This window comes from Oryctolagus cuniculus, chromosome 9, assembly GCF_964237555.1.
Source record: "Oryctolagus cuniculus chromosome 9, mOryCun1.1, whole genome shotgun sequence".
NCBI lineage: Eukaryota > Metazoa > Chordata > Mammalia > Lagomorpha > Leporidae > Oryctolagus > Oryctolagus cuniculus.
Window position 1 is genome coordinate 103,369,140 of NC_091440.1, and position 23,446 is coordinate 103,392,585.

The 23,446-nt window shown below is 58.5% G+C and overlaps 1 protein-coding gene across 1 annotated transcript in view; it reads left to right on the plus strand.

Annotated features, from left to right (window-relative positions):
• VWF (von Willebrand factor) overlaps positions 1-23,446 on the plus strand; it is a 157,963-nt gene that overhangs the window by 44,463 nt on the left and 90,054 nt on the right. Inside the window, 8 exon segments of the mRNA NM_001329088.1 lie at positions 3,022-3,158; positions 3,740-3,878; positions 4,713-4,813; positions 10,135-10,330; positions 10,781-10,996; positions 13,686-13,926; positions 15,755-15,837; positions 17,543-17,703. Of these exon segments, the coding sequence (NP_001316017.1) occupies positions 3,022-3,158; positions 3,740-3,878; positions 4,713-4,813; positions 10,135-10,330; positions 10,781-10,996; positions 13,686-13,926; positions 15,755-15,837; positions 17,543-17,703 (1,274 nt within the window).

Consider the following 23,446-nt stretch of genomic DNA (forward strand, 5'->3'; position numbering starts at 1 on the left):
TTCTGCAAGAGGCATTGCCAGGGAAGCCTTGCAGGTTTCGTTCAGTTGCACTGAGTGTTTGGCCAGAAAGCTGGTAGAAGGAACTGTCCATAGGAGCAGTTCCTCCCAGGACTAACACTCTGGCTAGACAAACCCAGGCTCCCAGCGGAAGGGTGTGCAAGGTACCTTTCTAGAACTCAGTAGGGGCACACAGAGGGCTGGTCATGTGTGTCCAAAAGCCCACGTAAAGGTGGCCCGGTATGGGGCCAGGGGACACAGCAGCTGGGCTCACTCAGGCAGCCTGGCTGGGATTCTGGTTACCAGCAGGGTGACTGTTGGTCAGTTACTTAATGTCTCCCATCCTCAGTTTCTGCATCTCTAAAATGGGGATCCTCACCTTAGCTTCACCTCACAGCTGTTGTGAGGCAATGATGCCACACAGCTGCTATCATTTTCACAGGGCGTGGGAAGAGAGAAGGACTGGGACCCAGACGCAGGCCCAGGGGAGACCAGCCTGGCCTTTGCAGGGGTGGTCCCTGCTGCCCCCATGGGGGAGCCGGATGGGGCTCCTGGCTCTCACCTTTGCTCTGGTTTAGCCCTGGCTGTTGTGGGCCTCTGGGGAGTGAACCAACAGAATGGAGCTTTCTGTCTTTCTCTCTCACTGTCTTTTCTCCCCCCTTGTCTCTCTGCCGTTCAAATAGATAAATACAAATTAAAAAATTTTTTTTGATTGATGGGGCTGGTGTTCTAGCACAGTGAGCTAAGCTGTAACCTGCAGGGCCGGCATCCCATACTGGAGTGTCAGTTCGAGTCCTGGCTGCTCCACTTCCAGTCCAGCCTCCTGCTAATGCTCCTGGGAAAGCAGCAGCAGATGGCCCAAGTGCTTGGGCCCCTGTGCCCACCTGAGAGACCTGGGTGGAGTTTCAGGCTCCTTGTTTTAGCCTGGCCCAGTCCCAGCTGGTGCAGCCATTTGAGGACTAAAACAGGGGATGGAAGATATCTCTCTCTCTCTGTAACTCTCTCCTTCAAATAAAGAAATAAACCTTAAAAAATAACAAAGCAAAACAAAACTGACCTTATCACATAGAACGCTCTCCACACTGATGGGTGTTTACTGGAAAAATTTTTTAAAGAATTTTTGATTGACATGCGAGTCCTGGGCAGGTTTGTGGGGTGCAGGGCAGCATGTCAACACAGGCGCATGGCCTCAGTGGACCGGCTTTCACTTCCCGTGATTCTGCCTGCTTTCTTTCATTCTCCTGGAGTCTAGTGCCTGCGTCTGTCTGGGCCCACTGTGTGTCGGGAGTTCCCTTCTGCTGGCTGGCCCACTGCCTATGGTCATTGTCATGGCAGAGCACGGGGAGGCATGGCTGTGCAGCGGCTGCTCCGCCGATGTCGCCTCCTGGGACCGCCTGCCCCCAGTAGGTCTCCCCTGCGTTCCTCTGGGCTTCCTGCACTTGCTGCTCCGTGCCTCCACTGTACCAAGGAGATGAGCCAAATATAATACTGAGACGAGTGAGCCCCGAGACACGGGGGAGCAGTCAGTGGGGGCGAGAGCAGGAGATCAGAGGGGGGATGAGCTGCTTTGCTGCTGAGTATTCGCACTTTGTCTCGCTGCCCCCTCTTGCCCAGGCATTGGTAAGGAGCACCCAAGTCCAGTTTCTTGCTCAGATAGGCGTGAGAAAACAGAGACGGGCGGGGGGGGGGGCGGGGGGAGAAGTCCCACCAGTTTGACTGCAATGGGGTCGGGACCTTTGACACAGTGACCGCAGTGGAACAATGGCGATTTCTGAAAAATAGTGGCTGAGAAGGACTGGGTGTGGAATTCCAGCATATGCGCGCCCCTGTCTGTGGCTCCTGCTCCGGGTTCTGTGAGTGAGTGCTGACAGCCGTCTGGGGCCTCTCTGCTTTCTCCCTCCTGGCCTGTTTCATCCCGCACAGGGTCAGCTGCCCTGGGTACCAGTGAGAGGGTCCCTCACCCCACGCCCTGAGGCAGGACCATACCTGGCTGGAGGTGGCAGGTGGTGGGGGTGGGGGTGCTAGAGGCTCCTCCCCTGCAGACGGACAGCTGGAGTCTCCCTGTGGCCTTTGAGGCCCTGGAGATGGGCCCAGGACAGGGTGGCTGTTGGATCCTCTCAGGAGAACCGGGCTGGGAGGCTGGGGGTGGCCTGATGGGGCAGGGGCAGGCGGCAAAGGCGAGCATAGACACCAAAAGCGAGGCTGGGAAGGGACCCAGACCTCCATGCCCGCGTCCACTTGCTCACTGAGGGCACCGGAAGTTGGGGTGGCCCCAAGCTGGGGCTGCTGATAGACAGTCACGGGGGACGTGGGCAGAGGCTGCCCCTGCCTGGACCCCCTGCAGAACGTGTGGGGGCCTGAGAGAGGACGGAGTGGCAGGTGACTGGGGGTGCCGCATGTTGGCATTGAGCTTCCGGGGAGTCCTAAATCGCAACCACAAGTGCGTCCGAGGTCAGCGCGGCAGTGACGTCATGGAAAGATGGTCTCCTGCCCTGCTCTCCCCCTGACTGAGGTCTCAGCCTCAGGTCGCAGGAGGCCTCCTAGCTGCCCCTCAGCTGTGGGCCGGGATGCAGAGCCCCAAGACTGTCCAGCCTCCCCCCCACCTCTGGGCTGTCACTGTGCCCGCTGGTCCCTGGGGACCTCCTGGGGTGGGGAAGTGTCCCCAAGCCCCTCCATGAGCCAGTTCCTAGAAGTTTGCCAGGTTTGACAGCCTTGATTTGGGCTGGGCACTGCAGGCCCTCAGGGGAGAAGCCATGGCCGCTACGAGGGCTGTAGGGCAGGAGTGGAGGCAGCAGGTGTCAGGAGCGGGAGCCCTGGGTGTGGCTTTGTCACCTTGCATAGCATCTGTAAAGAGAGGCGTTGCACTGAGTGACCCAGCTCCCACACCTTAGGGTGTCAGGGTCCCTGGCTTTCAGACTGGGGTGGGGGAAGAATGTTTTGGTTTTTGGGAGAGACTTGTGTGTGCCTCCCCAGGACACACCCCTCACCTCCTGCCCCCTGCCCCATCCCTCTGTGTCCCTCCAGGGGAGTGTTTCGTCACGGGCCAATCCCACTTCAAGAGCTTCGACAACAGATACTTCACCTTCAGCGGGGTCTGCCAGTACCTGCTGGCCAGGGACTGCTGGGACGACTCCTTCTCCATCGTCATAGAGACGGTGCAGGTGAGTGGGCACAGGGCAACGGCCTTCTGCGCAGTCAGCCCCTCATCCTCCCAGACACCAGCCCAGCCCACCCCCGGGCCCCTGGCCCCAGATGGAGGAAGAAGGCCCCCGGCCTGTCCGCTCCTACTCAGGGCCACACCCAACAGCAGGTGCAGGCCAGTGCCCCCTGGGCTAAGCCTCTGCTGTCTGAGCCAGGGGTGGTGGGGGTGTGGGCTTGGAGGGCCCCCCTTCTCTGGGCTGAGAGGTTCCTTGATCCCTTTCTCTAGATAATGGAGTAAAGGTGGAGTGGGTGGAGCAAAGGTGGAGTGGGTGGAGTCACAGGACCCTTCCCCTCATGCTCTCTGGTTCAAGAAAATAAGCCAGAGGCTGAGGGCTCAGGGCCAGGCCTAGGTGGAGGGGAAGGGCGAGGGCTGGGCTTGGGGCCTTCTCCTTGCCCAACCCCAGGGAGCTCCACTCAGGCAGAGCGTGTGCTGTGAGAACGCGGGCACCCAGTGTGGGAAGGCCAGGTTACGCGGTCTCCTGCCAGTGCTGGGCTGGCGGGGGGCAGAGCAAGGTCATACGGCTTCTCCCCTCCCTGGCAGTGTGCCGAGGACCCCAGTGCTGTCTGCACCCGCTCTGTCACCGCGCGCCTGCCGGGGCTGCCCAGCCGCCTCGTGAAGCTGAAACATGGAGGCAGCGTTGCCATGGATGGCCAGGACATCCAGGTCCCCTTCCTGCAAGGTGGGCCCCATCTCCCACCACTGCCAGGGGGCCCGGGGCTGCCGTGCTGGCCCTGCAGCGCCACTGCTTCCTGGAGGAGGAGGCTTGTGCCAGGCCTGGGAGAGGGCCTAAGGGAGAACCAAGAGGATTTTCATGTGACGTGACGAGACTAGCAGGGCCTGCACAGGCTGCTTCTGCTATGGGGTGGGAAGGGAGCAGAGCTGCCCCTGAGAGCTCAGTGAGGCCGCTTGGGGCAGCCCAGGTGGCTCTCTGCACTGTGGAAGCAGCTTACTGTCCAGCCTCTTCACTGGGGTTGCACGGTGCCTGTCCTAGCGAATCAGCCTTCCACAGATCAGCTCCCAGACCCCAGCCTCCTTGTCCTGGTCTGTGACACCTCTCTCTCAGCATCCTGTGCAGTGAGGAACTTGGGCTAAGGGGCTGCCAGTGTGGAATGCTGTGTGTGTGTGTGTGTCCCCATGACTGACAGCTCTTCCCCGGGCAGGGCGTGTGCTCCTCTGCCCCCTGCTGTCCCACTGCAGTCTCCAGTCTTGTCGCTCAGCCTGGAGGCTACCTAGCCAGGGCAAGGTGTGCAGCCGTGAGGCCCAGGAAGGCAGCAGGAGCATTTGCCGCCCTCTTGTGGCAGACGGTGGAATGACCGTTACAGCGGGCGCTTGGAGGTTCCTTTCTGAGAGAACCTATTTGCACTCCCTCACCCCATCACCCTTCCTCCTGGGACCCCCTTAAGCCTCAGGGACACCCCATGTGGTCCTAACCACTGCTTTCATTGCTGCATCCCCCTCCCCCGCGGCACCCCTGCCTGCACCCTCCACACTCAGCCCGTAACACTGGTTGCAGGTGACTTCCGGGTCGAGCACACGGTGATGGGCTCCGTGCGCCTCAGCTCTGGCGAGGACCTGCAGATGGAGTGGGACGGCCGCGGCAGGCTGCTGCTGAAGGTAGGGCCCCTCGCGCGCGTGAACCACTGCCTAGCCCTCACAAAGTGGCTCTAGTGCTCCGGGCAGAATTCCCTTCTGCTCAGGCCCCCACCCCCGCAGCCATGACAGAGCTCTGTTGTTGGCGAGAGGCCGGTGGGTGTTTGTGTTCTGGATGCCCTTTGCTGACCCCGAGGATTCTCCTTTCAGGGACTCGGGGGCTCCGGGGCCTGCAGACTATGGGGTAAGGGGGACTCTTGTGGGGCGGGGTAGGTGGCATGTTTGCCTTGCAGTCTTCCTGCTGGAACAAGGCTTGGTAGCAGGTGCACACAGTGGGTTGTAAAGGAAGAGCCAGATGGAAACTCACAGCCAAGAGCCTGTGTCCTGCACCCCTGGGGGTGACAGTCACATCCTTGTCCCTTACTTGTGGACGGTCACACAGGCAGGACCTGCCACACTCCTCACCCAGGCACGGGGCCTCTGCATCTGTGGGCTGTGTCCCCTTGTCCTCCATGGTCCTGGCATCACTGAACAGTGACCCGCACCTTGCACTGGGCCTCGAGCCACGTTGTTTCTGTTGACATGTCCCCGCGTGTGGCCAGTACAGACATTATCGCTGCCATTAAACTTATGTAGTTAGTGATTCACATCTTGTGGGAGAGGCAGAGAGACAGAGAGAGATCGAGAACTTCCATCCACTGGTCTCCCTTCTCCCCACCAAGTGCCTGCAACAGTCAGGGGTGAGCCAGGAGGAAGCCAGGAGCCAGGGACTCAGTCCGGCTCTCTCACATGGGTGGCAGGGGCCAAGTACTTGAGCTGCCTTCCAGGGTGTGCATTCACAGGGGGCTGGGTCAGAAGCAGAGCCAGGACGACGTCCAGGCGCCACAATCTGGGACGTGGGTATCCTGGCAGCAGTTTAACTGCTGTACTACTGCCCAGCGCCCACGTGAGGTCGTGGCAGAGCCGGGACCACATCTCTGGCCAGAGTCTTTCCCACCAGCCCAGTGGTCTCACCTTTTGGTCTTAGGAGGTCGTTGCATCCTTAAAGACCCCTGAGGCCTCGAGACCCAGGAGGGTTGTATCTATGAATGTTTACCAGATCAGACATTCAATCAGACTTTAGAAATAGCAGGCCGGCGCGGCGGCTCACTAGGCTAATCCTCCGCCTTGCAGCGCCGGCACACCGGGTTCTAGTCCTGGTCGGGGTGCCGATTCTTTCCCAGATGCCCCTCTTCCAGGCCAGCTCTCTGCTGTGGCCCGGGAGTGCAGTGGAGGATGGCCCAAGTGCTTGGGCCCTGCACCCCATGGGAGACCAGGAGAAGCACCTGGCTCCTGCCTTCGGATCAGCGCGGTGCGCCGGCCGTGGCGGCCATTAGAGGGTGAACCAATGGCAAAGGAAGACCTTTCTCTCTGTCTCTCACTGTCCACTCTGCCTGTAAAAAAAAAAAAAAAAAGAAAAAAAGAAAAAAAGAAAAAAGCTATTTACTAACCTTTTTAAAAGTGACGTGATAAACACAGCACACATCAACCTAAACGCCACTTCTCTTTTTGGGAAAATAACTTAGTTTTCCAAAACAAGAATCAGTAGCGAGGAGAATGTCATTGTTGTGCATTTCTGAACACGTCTTTAATGGCCGGTGTGCTAGGAGGCCGCTGGATTCCCGCACGCACTTCTGCAGTCAGTCTTTTACTGTGTGATGTGCCACGTGGTCTCCGGAAACTTCCACCGAATGCTTGTAAGAGAGCAAGAAAGGGAAAGGTGACTTTGGCCTTGCAGACTTCTTGAAGGGGCTCCTGGCCCTTGTGAATGGCTGTCTGGGAGCGTCCCTCCTGCATTCCTGCATCATCGGGGGTCCTTGGCGTCGCCCTGGGGTGGGCGCTGGGCACTCCTGATGATGACTGGTCTCTGCTGTTCTCCTGTGGTCGTGGCTTCTCTCTTGTCTTAGATCCCCTGAGAGAGTTAGTTAGCAAACTAACTCCTTTGTTCTTTTATAAAAAAAAAAACCCTCCGGCCACAGACCCCAGAGCAGGCAGTTCTGTGAGCTCTCCGTGCGCTTCTGGGGCCAGAGCAGCCGGCCCGGGTCTCGGGGTGCCTGGGTTCCAGGAGGGGCCTGGGGCTCAGCTCTCCCCGTCTTCATCTCATCTTGGCTCCTGCACGGCGGCCAGCAGTTGCTCCCAGTGTTGGAGAGAGGGCGCCCTTGACCCACGTGCTGTCGCCTCCCCCCTCTCTCTGTCCCTTGTTCCTTGGCAGCCAGAATGGATGGAGGGCATCTTAGGAGAGGGCTCCGGTCAGTTTAGCAACAAGAAGAGGCCTTCTTTGGTCAGATGACCCATTGGGTTGTGTCACTGTCCTGTGGGTTTTGGTGCCCAGCCCTGGCCGCTGCTGCGTGAAGGAGCCAGCTGGAGCTGGTCAGCCGGGGTGGAGGAGCCCCCAGAGGAGGTGCTGCCCTTACCACCCGGGTGCGGCACAGCTGCTGTCCCCCGGGGCCGGTGGTGCAGGCAGCCGGTCCCCGGACGTGTGTGCTGCCTCCCTGCCTGGCACGGCCCCAGGCAGGGTGGTGTGGAAGAGACCCTGTGGCGGCCCTCACCTGGTCAGGACTGTCCCCTGCAGAGGCTTGGTTCAGCAGCAAGTGTTTTCTCTAAGTGTCCTGAGCTTGGGCTCTGCAGGAGTCCACAGCCACAGCCTGGCGTCCCCGGACACTCCCGGTCTTTAACATTCATGGATTTGAGAGGGGGAGAGAGAGAGCCCCAGTATCTGTGCTGGGCTGGAGCTGGAGCCAGGAGCCAGGAGCCAGGAGCCAGGAACTCAACCCAGGTCTCCCCTGTGAGTGGCAGGAACCCAATTACTTGAGCCGTCACCGCTGCCGCCCAGGGTTTACATTAGCAGGAAGCTGGAGCTGGGAGCCAGAGTCGGGTATGGAACCCAGGCACTCTGATACGGGACATGGGTGTCTTAGTTACCAGGCCAAATACCTGCCCTATACTAATCCCGCCAAGCTGGCCTCCTAGACAAGCTACAGGACAACAGGCACAGTCTTTGAGAGTCGGGGGTGATGGTGCCAGCTGGCCTGGTGGGGTAAGCAAGGGGACTTTGGGGAGCATGAGGGCACCCCGTGCTGAGAGGCGAGGCAGGGCATGAGGCTCAGCACCCACTTCCTTGCTTCGCTCAGGCTGGCCTTGGCTGCTGGCGTCGCATTGCAGCCTGCGTCAGGAGGGCCTACGTAGTCCCAAAGTGATGCATTCATTTGTTGCACAGTTCATTCATTCAATAACGTGCTCATCGGGTTCCTCCTGGCCCTGCTGGGAGTGTCCCCCCAGCTGTCACAGGTTGAGGTCCTAACCTCCAAGGTGATGGGAGGAGTAGGAGGAGGGGGCATTTGGAAGCTGACTGGGTCCTTATAAAAGAGACCCCGGAGAGCCAGCCAGCCTCTTCCAACTGTGAGGACACAGGGGGACGGCACCAGGTGTGAGGAAGCGGGGCCCTCGGCACACACCGGGCTGGCCGAACCTTGAACTTGGACTTGGTGGATTCCAGAATCATAGACGTCAGTGCCAGCTGTCCGTCAGCTGCCCAGTCCCCAGGTTTTCATCAGAGCAGCCCTGGCAGACCAAAGCAGGCATCCCTGTAGCTACAGCGGGTACCGTGGTGAAACGAAACAGACGCCAACCCTGGCTTCATTCAGATTAAATTCTAATGCAGGGCGGCAGACGAGAAACAAGGAGCACACGTAAATCACATTATGCATCAGAGGCTGATAAATCCTGGGCAGACAAACAAAGCAGAGAGGAGGGCAGGAAGCAGCGGAGCGGGGATCTAAGCGTTGACCAGGCAGGTTGGGGAGGGACTTGGTGCCAAACGTGACGACATTTGATGTTTGCAAAGCAAACAGGGACGCACTGCTCTGTCTCCTTTCTTATTACCGACATTTACTTCGGTTCGCTTTATACGGTTCTGGAACCTTCTGCGGGATTGTTCCTTCTGCTTCTTGTTAAGTCAGAGCTGGGTGCTGGAAGGGACTCAGGGAGCCCTGGCCTAGCCCTTGCCGGCTATGAGGCACAGGGCGGCCACCTGGCCTCCTTAGTGACAGGGCTCTTGGGTCCCAGCCCAGTCTGGGTCCCCTCAGCAGGAGGTGGCAGACGCCCCCCCCCCCCCAGCTGTCCCGGTGCAGGGGAGACGTTCCTGAACATACCCTTGGGCTGTCAAGAGGACAGATGATGACCCAACCAATGCCCATGGTCTGGAGTTTGAGCCCTGGGCGTCCCCTGGTGGTCCTGGGCAGGCTGCCCCGAGTCCTTGCGACCCCCCACTTCTGCCTGTGATGGCCGTTGCAGCCTCCTTTGCTTTGTCAGTGTTGCCCTGCAGTTGGGTGGAACACAGGAGGTGAGGGCAGTGTTGCCCCTGGCCATCAGCGTGCCCCCTGTGTGTGGCCCCTGCCACCCCTGCCACTGGTCCTTAGCAGGTGTTGTGCCCGCCTTTGATTCTTTTTTTTTTTTTTTTTTTTTTTTTTTTTTTTTTTGACAGGCAGAGTGGACAGTGAGAGAGAGAGACAGAGAGAAAGGTCTTCCTTTTTGCCGTTGGTTCACCCTCCAATGGCCGCCGCGGCCGGCGCGCTGCGGCCGGCGCACCGCACCGATCCGATGGCAGGAGCCAGGAGCCAGGTGCTTTTCCTGGTCTCCCATGGGGTGCAGGGCCCAAGCACCTGGGCCATCCTCCACTGCACTCCCGGGCCACAGCAGAGGGCTGGCCTGGAAGAGGGGCAACCGGGACAGAATCCGGCGCCCCGACCGGGACTAGAACCCGGTGTGCCGGCGCCGCTAGGCGGAGGATTAGCCTAGTGAGCCGCGGCGCCGGCCTCCGCCTTTGATTCTAACGGGCGTCAGGGCCATGGGCTTAGCTGTTCTCCTCTGTCACTGCAGTGCCCTGGGTGGTGCCAAAGCTCCCGAATCATTCCCGGTGACCTTGGGCAGGTCACCTTCCCTCTGGGCCTCCGTCACTCCATCTTTACTTTCAAGGACTTACTTTATTTATTTGAAAGGTGGAGTTACAGAGAGGGAGAGATCTTCCATCCACTGTTTCACTCCCCAGTGCAATGGTCACGGTTGATCCAGGCTGAAGCCTGGGTGCCAGGAGCTCCATTTGGGTCCCCCACGTGGGTGGCAGGGCCCCAAGGACTTGGGCCATCTGCTGCCTTCTCCAGATGCCTTAGCGGGGAGCTGGATTAAGACTTGAACCCAGGACCTGTAAGGGAGGCCAGCTGGATAGGCCGTGGCTTCCCCAGGCTGGGCTGTATCCCTTTCCTAAGCGAAACTAGAGCTTGCTGCTTTGGCCCGGCCTCTGCCCGCAGCTGTCCACAGTCTATGCCGGGAGGACATGTGGCCTGTGCGGGAATTTCAACGGGAACCGGGGCGACGACTTCCTGTCCCCAGCGGGGCTGGTGGAGGCCCTGGTCGAGGACTTCGGCAACGCCTGGAAGCTGCGTGGGGACTGCCCGGACCTGCGGCAGTCGCTCGGCGACCCCTGCAGCCTCAACCCGCGCCAGGGTACGTGAGCTGGGCAGGGAGTGAGCATGGCTCTGAGGCTGGCGTGCCCACCCCGGGCGGGCCCCGGGAGGATGCTACAGGGGGCTCCGCGTGCCAGGATCTGCCTCTGGGTCACGTCCTCCTGGAAGTCCCTCCGCGGGCCAGGTCCCTGGAACCTGGGTCCCACCGTGGTGCGCACCCCGGGTCCCAAGCACCGGGCGCCCGGGAACTGGGTCTGCCCGATATTCCACGGTGGCACCAGCGCCCTCTGTGGGTGTGTCCCAGGGATGCAGTTTTATTCGTATTTTAGCCTGGCCTAATCAGGAGCATGAATTCACCAGGAGCCCAGAGCCAGGAGTTTGCTTCTGCAGGGGGGAGCAGGGAGGCTGTCTGGGTGGCGCCTGTCACTGACCCTGAGCCACTCTGTTCCATCCCGCGTGCCCTCCTCTCTCGCCCTCCCTCCCCCCGCAGCCAGGTTCGCGGAGGAGGCGTGCGCCCTCCTGATGTCCTCCAAGTTCGAGGCCTGCCACCGGGCCATCAGCCCACTGCCCTTCCTGCAGAACTGTCGCTACGACGTGTGTTCCTGCCCCGACGGCCGGGAGTGCCTGTGCAGCGCCGTGGCCAGCTACGCCGCCGCCTGCGCTGGGAGAGGCGTGCACATTGCCTGGCGCGAGCCCAGCTTCTGCGGTGGGTCCTCTTAACACACCTGCTCTGCCGCCTTTCCTTCTGACACGGGCGGGGGGTGGGCAGTTTGTGGCAAGGTCAGTTCCTTCGCAGGCTCTGTTCCCATCCGCTTCGCTGCAGGGCGCGCAGGGGGGAGGCTAGCTCTCCCCTCGGAAGGGCTGGGTCCCTCTGACCTGTTCCTGGAGGGAGGCCGGGTTGCAGCCCTTACCTGGGGTCCTGGAATCCCCGAGTCTGTGCAAGCAGCGCTTGCTTGCAGCTGCTGCCACCTAGTGTTCGGTAGGTGCGTGGTCGGGCTGTGCCGGGATTGGGTACCAGTATCCCTCGTGGAGACTGATGAAGGCGGTGAAAAACACGGACAAATCCTTCGTTTAGAACTTCCAGCAAACTGGCAGTGGGTTTCCGGCCGGCGGTTCTGGCACCGACTCACGTTACCTGTCATTGAATAATGTTGTCTTTAGATTTGCACCCTGCACGTAGATGGATCCACTTAGGTGGATCTCCCTGCCATCAGAGCTGGCGTCGGTTGTCACACCTGGCTCCCTTGAGCATCTAGATTGGCCTCTTCTGTTGCTGCTCTTGTTGTTCGGGGGACATTTGCTGAGTGACCAGTGTGGTCAGGCAACAGGATGATGTAGAATCCCAAGTGGGAACTGCCTCCCTATGAGGTGGTGCCTGCCACACTGAGTCAAAGCTTGATCACGTTTCAGGGCAGGGGCAACTGGGGAAGGCTTCCTGGAAGAGGTGTACTTGACCTTGATTTCAGCAGAGAAGGGTTGTTTCTCAAGGTGGAAGAGAAGTGGTGAGGCAGGTATTCTGTAAGGATAAAGCACCGTGGACACTCCCATCTTTAAGGTGAAGTAGATGTTCGGACACCCACAGCAGGTGATCTTAATGGAAGTAGGAAAATTGGAGCTGTGAGAAACAGTGAGAGGAATTAACATTGTATATTTGTGGGGAAGTTTAGCTGTGGGGGCTTTCAAGGCATCAGTATTTGGGGTCTGATGGGCCGTCTTGTCTGGAGTCCAGGAGTCAGAGAGAGGAGCAGCGACAGAAGTGAGGGTGGCAGGAGACAGGTGTGTGGATGCTACAGCTGTGCCCAGGCAGCCCCAGAGTCCCCAGCTGTCAGTCACAGGCTAGCGGCGTGGTGTGGCCAGGGCCTGGCACTGTCCTGTGGCCTTGAGCCCTCCCTGAACCCCGCCCCTTCAGTCTGCTCCTGCCTGGCCTGGGGTTGGACTCTGGGGAGGTGGGAGGTGAGTGAGGAGCAGCGGGGGGCTGCTTGTGAAGAGATGTGCTTCCGAATCAGCCGGTGTTGGAGGTCTGTGTTGTCCATGTGTGTGAGGGCCGTCCTGGGCAAGCATGCATTCCCCAAGGCGAAGGGCCTTCTGGAATGTTCCTGCCTCAGTGCTGAGAGAACTTCCCGCCTCCTCGGGGCTTCAGGGCACGGCAGAAGTGCTTTCCCGGGCCTTTCGAGGACAGGAGGGAGGGGCTGGTCTCCACGGTCCGTCAGCCTGGCCTCCTGGCTTCGGGTTGTTCCTCTGAGCCGGGCAGGGCGGAGCAGACTCCTGGATTCTCGCCTTTTCCTTTCCGTCTCAGCTGAGGCAAGGGCAGGGGCGGCAGTGTCCCTGACGTGGAGCTCCCTTTCGCTCCCTGGGAAATGAACACAACTCCGTAAGCCACGGGGCCCATCCACGGGAAGTGGCCATGCCAGCTGGGCACACTTGTGGCCTAGGGCTCACCTGGCAGCCACTTTGTGGGAGGCTGTGAGGAGAGTCCGGAGAAGCACCTACACCATTAGTGAGTGATTTGGGAGGGGGAGAGACGGACCCTGTCTCCTGGGTCAGTCCCCAGATGCCTGCAACAGCTGGGGCTGGGCCAGGCTGATGCTGGGGCCCGGGACCTCGGACCTTGAGCTATTAAGGAGAGAGTTGGGAAAAAAAAAAAAAGGCTCCAAGCCAGGCGAGAGACCATCTGTGAGCTGAGAAATCAAGCTCTTAGCTTGCTCTGCCCTTCAGCGGATCTTCCATCCGTCCGCTGGTTCACCCCCCAAATGGCCGCAACAGCCAGAGCTGGGCCAATCTGAAGCCAGGAGCCAGAAGCTTCTTGCAGGTCTCCCACATGAATGCAGGGACCCAAGAACTTGGGCCATCTTCTACTGCTTTCTCAGGTGCATTAGCAGGCAGCTGGATTGGAAATGGAGCTGCTGGGACAAGAACCAGTGCCCATAAGGGCTGCGGACGGCATTGAAGGCAGAGGCTTAACTCCTGCACCACAGCACCGACCCAGATCCATCTTTGTAGCCCTATACCCTCCCCACTTTGACTGTTCAGCCATGGCTGACCTCGCCACCGGAGAGCCCCGCCCTGCCCTGCGACCTCCAGCACCAGGTGCCCGGTGCCCAGTGGCATATAGTTCATAAGATGTAAAAAAATGCATATTACAAAAGACTATGAATGGTTTAAGTGTTTTTCTTTTGCCCCCAAATAAACTTGCATTTTCAATTCTGGTTTGCAGGACCTTTTCAAAGTACCCACGTGCATTTGTGTGCCTCACCCTATGTGTTTGTCCCTAGCAGGAAAGGGCAGCTGCACCCATACACATGTAATTGGGGGGGGGGTCACGGCTGCAAGGGGTGGAGCCGCAGTCCTTGTTGTCCAAGGTTGGCACTGAAGCCAGCATCTCCCGTCTCTTCCAGCGCTGAGCTGCCCACCGGGCCAGGTGTACCTGCAGTGCGGCACGCCCTGCAACCTGACCTGCCGCTCCCTCTCCTATCCGGATGAGGAGTGTGCTGAGGGCTGCCTTGAAGGCTGCTTCTGCCCCCCGGGGCTGTACCAGGACGAGAGAGGCCAGTGCGTGCCCAAGGCCCAGTGCCCCTGTTCCTACGATGGCGAGATCTTCCAGCCCCAAGATGTCTTCTCAGACCATCACACCATGTGGTAGGTGCGAGCTGCAGTGCCGGGGACCCCTGCACAGCTGGAAAGGAACGCTGTCACCCAGAGCTCCCATTTCCTGGATGGGGAAACTGAGGCGAGAGAAAGGCAGTGACTTGTCCGGAGTCGCACAGCAGGTCAGAAGCAGAGCGGGGCCTCCATGCAGGCCGTCTGACTTCCTCGCTGTGTAGGGAACCAGACTTCCAGGCTGGTGGTGAGAATTCTTGAGCTTTATTGACAGCTGTCAGGGGTTGGGCCCCATTTCCTTACTTTGGCCTCAGTTTGCCTGTTCTAGAACAGGAAATAGGTGATTCCCCTGTTCCTCCTCCAGGGTGGTTGGGCCAAAGCATTTGCTCCAGGAGACAACAGATTGCAGTGGCACTGCCAGGAGGGGGCGTCACTGTCCACGTCTGTTGTGTGTTGCTACAGCAACGTGCCCGCGCTGGGGGTGCTTTGTAAGGAAGAGAGGCTTGCTTTGGCCCAGAGTCCTGGAGACTGCAAAGTCCGGGATCAGGCAGGGGCCTCCTGCTCTGTGACGGCTCGGTGGATGGCGCCACGTTGGGGAGCGTGTGCGAGTGGTACACGTGGAAGAGGCCGGATGTGGGCGGCCTGGCTTTATCACAGCCTGCGCTCAGAGGAGCTAATCTGTGGGACTGTTCCTTCTAAGTCTGGTGCCTGTGACCCAGCTGCCTCCCAGTATACCACTCTGAGCCAGGCTGAAGCTGGGAGCCGGGAGCCAGGTCTCCTGTGTGGGTGCAGGGGCCCATGCACTTGGGCCATCTTCTGCTGCTTTCCCAGGTGCATTAGCTGGATCAGAAGTGGAGCAGCTGACACTCAGACAGGTGCTCCAATTTGGGATGCCAGCATTGCAAGCAACAACTACCCCCTGCACCACAACACCGGCCCTAGAGTTTGGTCTTTATCCTATGGCCTACTGTTGAAAGATTTCAAGAGGGGTGGGACATAACCAGAATCAGGGTGTTCAAGGATACTTGGGCTACCGAGAGAGGCAAAAACAGGTGCAGGGGCATGGCTTAGGAGACTTCCTGTGCGGTCTAGGAAGGAGGGGATGGCGCCCCTCCTCTCTGCAGTGGTGACAGGGAAATGGGTTTGAATCCCAGGGTCACACAGCAGGCAGCCTCCTAGGGCCCGGTGATGGGTCAGATACGGAGGGCGAGGCAGAAGGCCGTGTCAGGGATAACCCCTGAACTTCTGGTGCTGACACTGGGTGGATGGCTGCTGGCTCCAGGCAGTGGCTTTGTTGGTTTTGTGGTGGCGTCTTGGGTTCAGTGCTGGCCTCACTGCCTTGGAGACACCCAGAGGAAGCTCGTGTGGAAGCATCTGAGCATATGGCTCTGGGTTCCAATGAAAGCTCCAAGCTGCCGGTGTGGGCTTGCAGTTGCGAAGCTGGGGGTGTGGGTGACAGCAACGCGTGAGAAGAAGAGGAAGCACGGGAGGACGCCCGGGGGCCACTGACCTTCAAGGTCAAGGCTGGAGCCAGGGGAGCTACAGCTGGGGCTGAGAAGAGCAGCCAGGGGCGGGGTGGGGGGGCAGCCAGGAGAGATTTTTCTCCCCCATTCTCTGGGCGAGTGGAGCAGTTAGGAGTGATGAGTCATGTGGAAGGGATCCGCTCAGAAAAGAACTGAAAACTATCCTTTGGGGTCTAGCGACATGGGGTCAGTGGTGAACTCCCCAAGCCGTGCTCAGGGAATTGTGGGACCAGGCGCCCATTGGAGGGCAGGAGTGAGTAGAGGTGCAGAGATGGAGACCATGAGTGGACACTCGCGTAGGACTGGGCCGTGACTGTGCTGCCCCCTCCCAATCCCCCCTGCAGCTACTGTGAGGACGGCTTCATGCACTGCACCTCAAGCGGAGCCCCGGGGAACCTGCTGCCCGACACGGCCTTGCCTCACCGCAGTGAGTACTGCACGTCCTCCCCCGCCCCCGCTGGGCGCACCTGCTCTAGCTTGCACCTGCCTTGGCCCAGGGTCGCCATGATTTCCAGGTTTCTGGGAGTGACCTGGAGGCCCAGACATGTCTTTGCTGCTGTCAACCCACATAACTGAGGCAAGACGTGTTTTCCGGAAGGGGAGGGCCTGAGCTGCCTGTGGATGGGCTCTCGAGCCCTATGCCGTACCTGGGCTGACCTCGGTCTCGCCATGCAGGAGCTGTTGTCTTGATGACAGTGGCGGTCACACTCTTGGATGGCCCCTTGTTTCCTAGGTGGACAAGGCCATCTCCTTAGAACGCTCAGGTGCATTTGCAGGTGGGGGCTTGGGCCATTTGCTCTCATTTGGAAGGTCCTCAGAGTGGCTGCACTGTTCAGGCTCAAGGCCACATTGGCTTCTGTGTAGTATGTCAGTGTGAAAGGAAACAGGCAGGGGACCCTGGAGGGTCAGGAAATGAAGTCAACCCTCCATGAGGACAGGGGCTGGCAGGGCTGGCATTGGAGCACAGACCTGTGGAAGCTCTGTGGTCGCCTGACTTTCCCTTGTTCCGTGAGTTGTGACTTTTTTTTTTTTTTTTTGACAGGCAGAGTGGACAGTGAGAGAGAGAGACAGAGAGAAAGGTCTTCCTTTTGCCGTTGGTTCACCCTCCAATGGCCGCCGCGGCCGGCGCGCTGTGGCCGGCGCACCGCGCTGATCCGATGGCAGGAGCCAGGAGCCAGGTGCTTTTCCTGGTCTCCCATGGGGTGCAGGGCCCAAGCACCTGGGCCATCCTCCACTGCACTCCCTGGCCACAGCAGAGAGCTGGCCTGGAAGAGGGGCAACCGGGACAGAATCCGGCGCCCTGACCGGGACTAGAACCCGGTGTGCCGGCGCCGCTAGGCGGAGGACTAGCCTAGTGAGCCGCGGCGCCGGCCATGACTTTTTTTTTTAAAGATTTATTTATTTTATTTGAAAGTCAGAGATACACAGAGAGAGGAGAGGGAGAGAGAGAGAGAGAGAGAGAGGTAGAGAGAGAGGTCTTCCATCTGATGGTTCTTTCCCCAATTGGCCGCAACAGCCGGAGCTGCGCTGATCCGATGCCAGGAGCCAGGAGCTTCCTCTGGGTCTCCCATATGGGTGCAGGGGCCCAAGCACTTGGCCCATCTTCTACTGCTTTCCCAGGCCATAGCAGAGAGCTGGATCGGAAGAGGAGCAGCCGGGACCAGAACCGGTGCCCATATGGGATGCCGGCACCTCAGGCCAGGGTGTTAACCCGCTGCGCCACAGGGCCGTCCCCAAGTTGTGACTTTTTAATGTGTGGTTCTGTCGTGTCTCACTAAGGCTCACTAAGGCTCCAGGTTGTGGAAAGCTCAGGTCTGGAAATCTCTGCAGTGCATTGGGATTCTTGTCTTGGCTCCTGCATGGTCAAGGGCATAAAAAACATGGGCCATTGGCTGCAGGCTGCGGGCGGGTGGGCCACCACCAGTGCAGGCCGAGGGTCGAAAGGTCAGGTGAGCACTTGGAGCTGCTGGCCCAGGGCTCAGGCCCCTACCCCCACTCTCCTGAAGTCAGGTGGCGTCTAGTCTGGGTTGTAGGGGGGAGAGTGCGAGCCGTTTTGAGACCATGGATGGGGCTGAAGCTGAAGCCTTGCCCTCCGTCCCCAATCATCTCTCTTTCGTTTTTCCACCCTCAAGGCAAACGGAGCCTGTCCTGCCGGCCCCCCATGGTCAAGTTTGTGTGTCCCCCTGACAACCCGCGCGCCGAGGGCCTGGAGTGTGCCAAGACGTGTCAGAACTATGACTTGGAGTGCGTGAGCGCCGGCTGCGTCTCCGGCTGCCTCTGCCCCCCGGGCATGGTGAGCCACCGGAACACCTGCCCTGGCGCGCTCCTGTGGGCAGTGGGGGGGGGCGAGGGGGCTCTGGGCCAGAGAAGGGGAAGACACAGGAGCTGAACGAGGACGCCCGAGCCAGGGAAGGTGCTGGTTGATCCTGGTGGGACCTGGCAGAACATTAGAACCTAGCTCGCAGCGGGGCCGTGGGAAGCAAAGGACATATTTCCAGAGAGTAGGCATTCCCACTAGGATGTTTCCAAGGGCTGTGTTTCACGGCAGGAAGCTAGAGGCACACACATGTGTCTGCATATGATTTGCATATATGCATTTAACTTTCCCATTCGAGAGAAGACATGAACACATGCACCGTTCCACTAGCAAGTCAGGGGCCCAGCAGGTCCCTTTCCTGCCCCGAGCTGTGCTGTCCTGGTCTGTGAAGTGAGCCGCAAGGTCTTGGCCAGCTCGGATGGCGCCATGATTGTGGGCGGGCACCATGGTCCTGCCCTTCCCGGAGGCGGTGCCCGCGTGGTCCACGCTGGTTTGCAGCTAGACCCTGGGGGGTCTCTAAGGACATGGAGAGGGACAAGAATGAGCAAAGAGCAGGGAAACTCCTTCTCGCTCTTTTTAGCCTGATTTTGAGTGTCTTAGAGCTCTGGGGGCACAGGTCATTGCTCCTCCACAGATTTCAGAGAGAACTCCTCCCCCCCATCAGAGAAGCCTCAGGCAGGACTGGGGACAGCTCTCCGGGCTGTACCAGCCTTGGGACTCTTAGAAATGAACTTGGCTGGTCACGAAGGGAACCATGCAGATGGTGTTAAACGGGAAGAGCCACAATAATTGCACTGGGCTCCCAAATCCCAGGCGGAGAAGGAGACCTCAAATACCGGATGGGGATGCACCGTGAGGCTTAGGGGAGGAGTCACGGCTTCTGCATTCCTAGGACCTAGAAGGGGGCAGAGACCGCACGGGCAGGAGCTGAGTGGCAGGGCTGGGCTTCGTGCCTCTGGAGCTCTGCGCTCTTGCACAATTGTTTGTGTGCATAGCTTGGCGCCTCCTCTGTGCACGGACGCACGATTCCCACTCTGCTATGGTCTGCACTGGCTGCGCTCGGCACCTCCTCTGTCCACAGACACGATTCCTGCTCTGCTATGGTGGCACTGGCTGCGGGCCGTGGGGCATGTCTCTGAAAGCGGCTATCAGACCCAGAGCAGTGTAGCCAGGGGTCTTTGGGTTTTGTAAATAGCGGAGCCTCTGCTGGATCAGCCCGGCTCCCAGCCTGTAGAAACACCCACAAAGCCCCCACCCCTACCCCCTGCCCTTTTAAAAAACTTCCGGTCTGTTGTGGACCAAAGCTTTTGTAAACACAGCAGAAAGGTATTGTCAGAAAGATGAAGCAAGAAGTAGTGACATGGAGTGGGAGCGTCCGGTTTTTATTCATGCAGTGCACACAGCATTCCTTTGTCACGTTGCCACAAGGGTTCTAGAAGCTTCCTCTCGGTATCTGTGTGCACAGCGTCACGGGCTGGCCCTGGCCGGGAACCACACCCTGGGCAGTGGTGTTCGTGGCTGAAGGTAGCCTTTCCAGAAGCACCTGTTTGAACATGCTGGGGGGTCGGGCAGGGGCTCGACTCCTGCCGATCTGTTCCAGGCTGGGGTTTTGGGTGCCCACAGGCCGTGGACTGGCCGCTCCTGCCCAGGAACAGGAGTGGGGGTTGCTCTGTGACATGGTCAGCCCCCTGATGAAAGGTCGGTGGGGAGGCCATGGGGAGGGCTCTGTGTGAGACTCGGGACACTGCTGAGCCCGGATCCCGTCTCCTGACGTGTACTTAACACAGTGGAAAGGCACTTAAAGTCGTGTCTTGATCTCTCACCTGCAAAGCTGGATTAGAAGGTTGCTGGGAATTGTTGAATTCTTTACTTAGGATAGAGTTGGTCTTCTGTGCATCAAGTTAATAAAAAATGGATCTTAGTGGAGAATGGGACTGGGAATAGGAGAGGGAGGAGGAGGAGGGGTGGGAGGGCAGTTATGGTGGGAAGAATCACTATGTTCCTCAAGTTGTACTTATGAAGTGCGTGAAGTTTGTATTTCTTAAATAAAAGGTTTCTTGCGGGGGGGAGGGTTGTTGGGAAGCTGGGAGGGGACAGAGGTGTACACATGGGAGGGACTTAGTAAGGGGTCGCTTGATGGCCACTACTGGAATACAGGAAAGGTACTTCAGAACATTGGAAATCCATGCATAGCTTAGTCATTATACACATTTCCATGAGCTTTCTGAAGTCCTCTCTGTGGGGAGCAACTCGGACTAGACTAAGTTACTGGAATTAAGACTTATTCTATGCATCTGCTCTCCCACAATATGGCGCTGAAAGGGAGTAAACAACTTCTACGCAGCTGCCTCTCGCCAGTTTGACTGATGAGCTGCAGGAGCCTATCCTGCTCCTGATTGGAGGAGAGCAGTGTGCTTGGCGTATGGGTAGCAGAGTTGGGATTGGTGGAAGAGGACTATAAAGGAGGAGAGAGACAACATGCACCAGGAACATCTATCTGAAGGAACACCTGAGCAGCCCCCGAGAGAGCTGGCTGGCGGTGTGCCGCTCCCCCGCGGAAGTGGGGAAAGTGGCAGGGGGAGCCGCCCCTCCACGGAGGTGGAAGGGTCGGTAGCCAACCCGGGAAGAACCAGCAGCAAACCCGGGAAGGGCCGAGCAGACAAAAGAACAGCTCAGGGTCTAGTGTAGTTCCTCCACGAAGAGGGGGAGCGACACTCTCATATGCATAGGTTTCAAATTTTTTTTTGCATTCAAACAAATATATTTATTTAAGCAAATTCATAATTTAGTTCTGTTTTCTATGACTTTTTATTTTTTTAAAGATGTTATTTACATATTTGAAAGGCAGAGTTGCAGAAAGAGAAGAGACAGAGAGATCTTCCATTGGCTGGTTAACTCCACAAGTGGCTGCAGAAGCTGGGACTGGGCCAGGCCAAATCCAGGATCCCAGAACTCCACCCAGGTTTCCCATGTGGGTGGTAAGGGACCCAAATCCTTGGGCCATCACCTCCTGCCTCCAGGAGCATTAGCAGGGAGCCGGATTAGAAACTGGGACGGGAACTGTCACTCTGACAAGGGACGTAGATGTCCCTAGCAGTGGCTCAACCTACTGTGCCACAACGTGTACCCCTCAGCCTATCTTATAATGCCATTGCCCACACACTGTGAAATACCCTCCTCAGCTCCTGGAGGAAAGCCACAGGTCACGCGTGGGGAGATGCACAGGGAAGTAGCACATGCAATGGCCACCTCGCAGACCTCGGGCCACTGCGTCCATCAGAGAAAACGCTGTGCTAGACCCCTGCCCCAGCCTTGCTCCTTCAGTTCATAGTGTCTGAGCTGCGTTTAAGCCAGCCTATTACCTGGGCCCACCACTAGGTGGCAGGAAAGCACAGCGCATGGTCCTGCTCACCCGCCTCCAGTCTGAGCTGTACCTGATTAGAGGCGGCTGTGCTCTGCGCTGGGGCTAGAACCCCAGAAGACTGCTGTGAACACTCCTGTCACGTGGGACGAGGCTCAGGAAGGGAGGAACCAGAACCGGTTCAAGGAGGCAGAGTTGCAGCTGTAGCGCAGGGTGTGTGTGTCCCCTTGTCCCACATCAGTCTCCTTGCTTTCCCTCGGGGAGGCCCCCCCCCACCCCGCCCCCGGCCGGTACTCCGGTCCTTGGGCACCTGGGGAAGGTGCAGCTCTGCTGTGTGCGGCCGCCCCGCCCTGTGAATCCTGGTGGTTACGTTTTCCAAGGTGGCAGCCAGCTCTGCGGCTGTCAGGAAGCCCTGTTGACAGTTAAGTGTTTGGCTCCCTGGTCCTCGGACATCCAGTCTCCTCACTGGCCCAAAAGGGAGGCCAAGAAGACTTCGCTCTCTGCCTTTTACCATTTAGAGCGTGGGCTCAGGGTCGCATCCAGAGTGGGCCTCATGCAAGAGCATTAAAGATCCCAGGAGAAGAAATTTCCAAAGTCCCAAGGAAGTCCTGTCTCAGAACTCCTTCCTCTATGTCCCATAACTTGTCACCCGATCATAATAAAATACAATAAGCAGGACGGGCATTTGGCACAGCAGTCAAGATACTGCTCATGGTGCCTGCTCTCCATACCAGAGTCCTGGGTTCAAGTCCTGGCTCTGCTCCTGATTCCGGCTTCCTGCCAATGCAGACCATAGTAGGCAGCGGCAGCGGTGCTCCCTGTCACTCCTGTGGGAGACCCAGGTGGAGTTCCCAACTCCTGGCTTTGGGCTGGTCCAGCCCTGGCTGTTGTGGGCGTTTGGGGAGTGAGTAGCAGATGAGAACTCTCTGTGCCTGTCTGCCTGCCTTTTAAATAGATGAAATAAAGAAAATACAATAAGCCTACATTCATTTTGCTCAACATGTAAGAGCTTCATAAAAACCTTGCAAGCTCATTAAATCCTCCCATGCAAAGTCCCGTGCGGCCGGGCGTGAGTTGGCAGCCGCACCACTTCTGTCCCAGCAAGCGTGGAGTTGAAATGATCTGCGTTGGGCTGGAGGCGCTGGTGGGGCAGGAGGACCAGCATGGACAGAGGGGAGCGAGACGCGTTTTGGAGAATGGACTGGTGCGGTGTTCTCTCAGGGGGAATGGGGTCCTCCCCAAGGAGGGGCTCAGTGCTATCGTCACTTCCTAGTTTCTCCTGGAGCTGACCAAGACCTAGTGCCGTGTTCTCACTCAAGGTGTCACGGATTGTTGGACAGTGAGTGAGGGTTTCCGCCATGATTTCTTCTGAAGTGTTCAAAGGATGCAAATGCCCACAAGTGGGGCTGGGTCAGGCTGAGGCCAGAAGCCGGGAGCTTCATCCAGGTCTCCCACATGGGTGGCAGGGGCCCAGTACTTGGGCCATCACTTGCTGAATGCTACATATTAGCAAGGAGCTGGATTGGAAGCAGAGGTGGGGCTCCCCCCCAGGCACCCCAAGTGGCAGCTTCACCTGCTGAGCCAGTGCCTGGCACCGTCTTCCATGAGGTGTAAGTGACTTGCCACGAAATCCCGCCAGGGACCCCCGTCCTCCGCACCTACCCGTCTGACCCATGCTAAACCTCATCCTGTTCTCCCCTGGGTGGCACCTTTATCTCCGCGACCTTTTGTCTCCATGAGTTTCTTTCTTTCTTTTTTTTTTTTTTTTTTTTTTTGACAGGCAGAGTGGACAGTGAGAGAGACAGAGAGAAAGGTCTTCCTTTGCCGTTGGTTCACCCTCCAATGGCTGCCGCGGCTGGCGCGCTGCAGCAGGTGCACTGCGCTCATCCGAAGGCAGGAGCCAGGTGCTTCTCCTGGTCTCCCATCGGGTGCAGGGCCCAAGCACCTGGGCCATCCTCCACTGCACTCCCTGGCCACAGCAGAGAGCTGGCCTGGAAGAGGGGCAACCAGGACAGAATCTGGTGCCCCGACCGGGACTAGAACCCGGTGTGCCAGCATCGCAGGGCGGAGGATTAGCCTAGTGAGCTGCGGCGCCGGCTTCCACGAGGTTCTTTAACACTTCGGGATTCTCCAGGTGGTTCTGATAGGGCTGTTGTGGTCCGATTTTCCTTTCTGGGTCGGGATCCCCCACCCACCCCCACTGTGGCCTGGAACCCTTAAGGGGATTAGTCGCTTCCTTACTAGCTCCAGCTTGGGGACCTCAGCCCACGTCGCTGCTGCCTTCCTAGCGGTCTGCCAGGCGCTGTTTTCCATGGGCCTCTGACAGTCATCTCCTTGCCTCACCTCACTGGGGCAGAG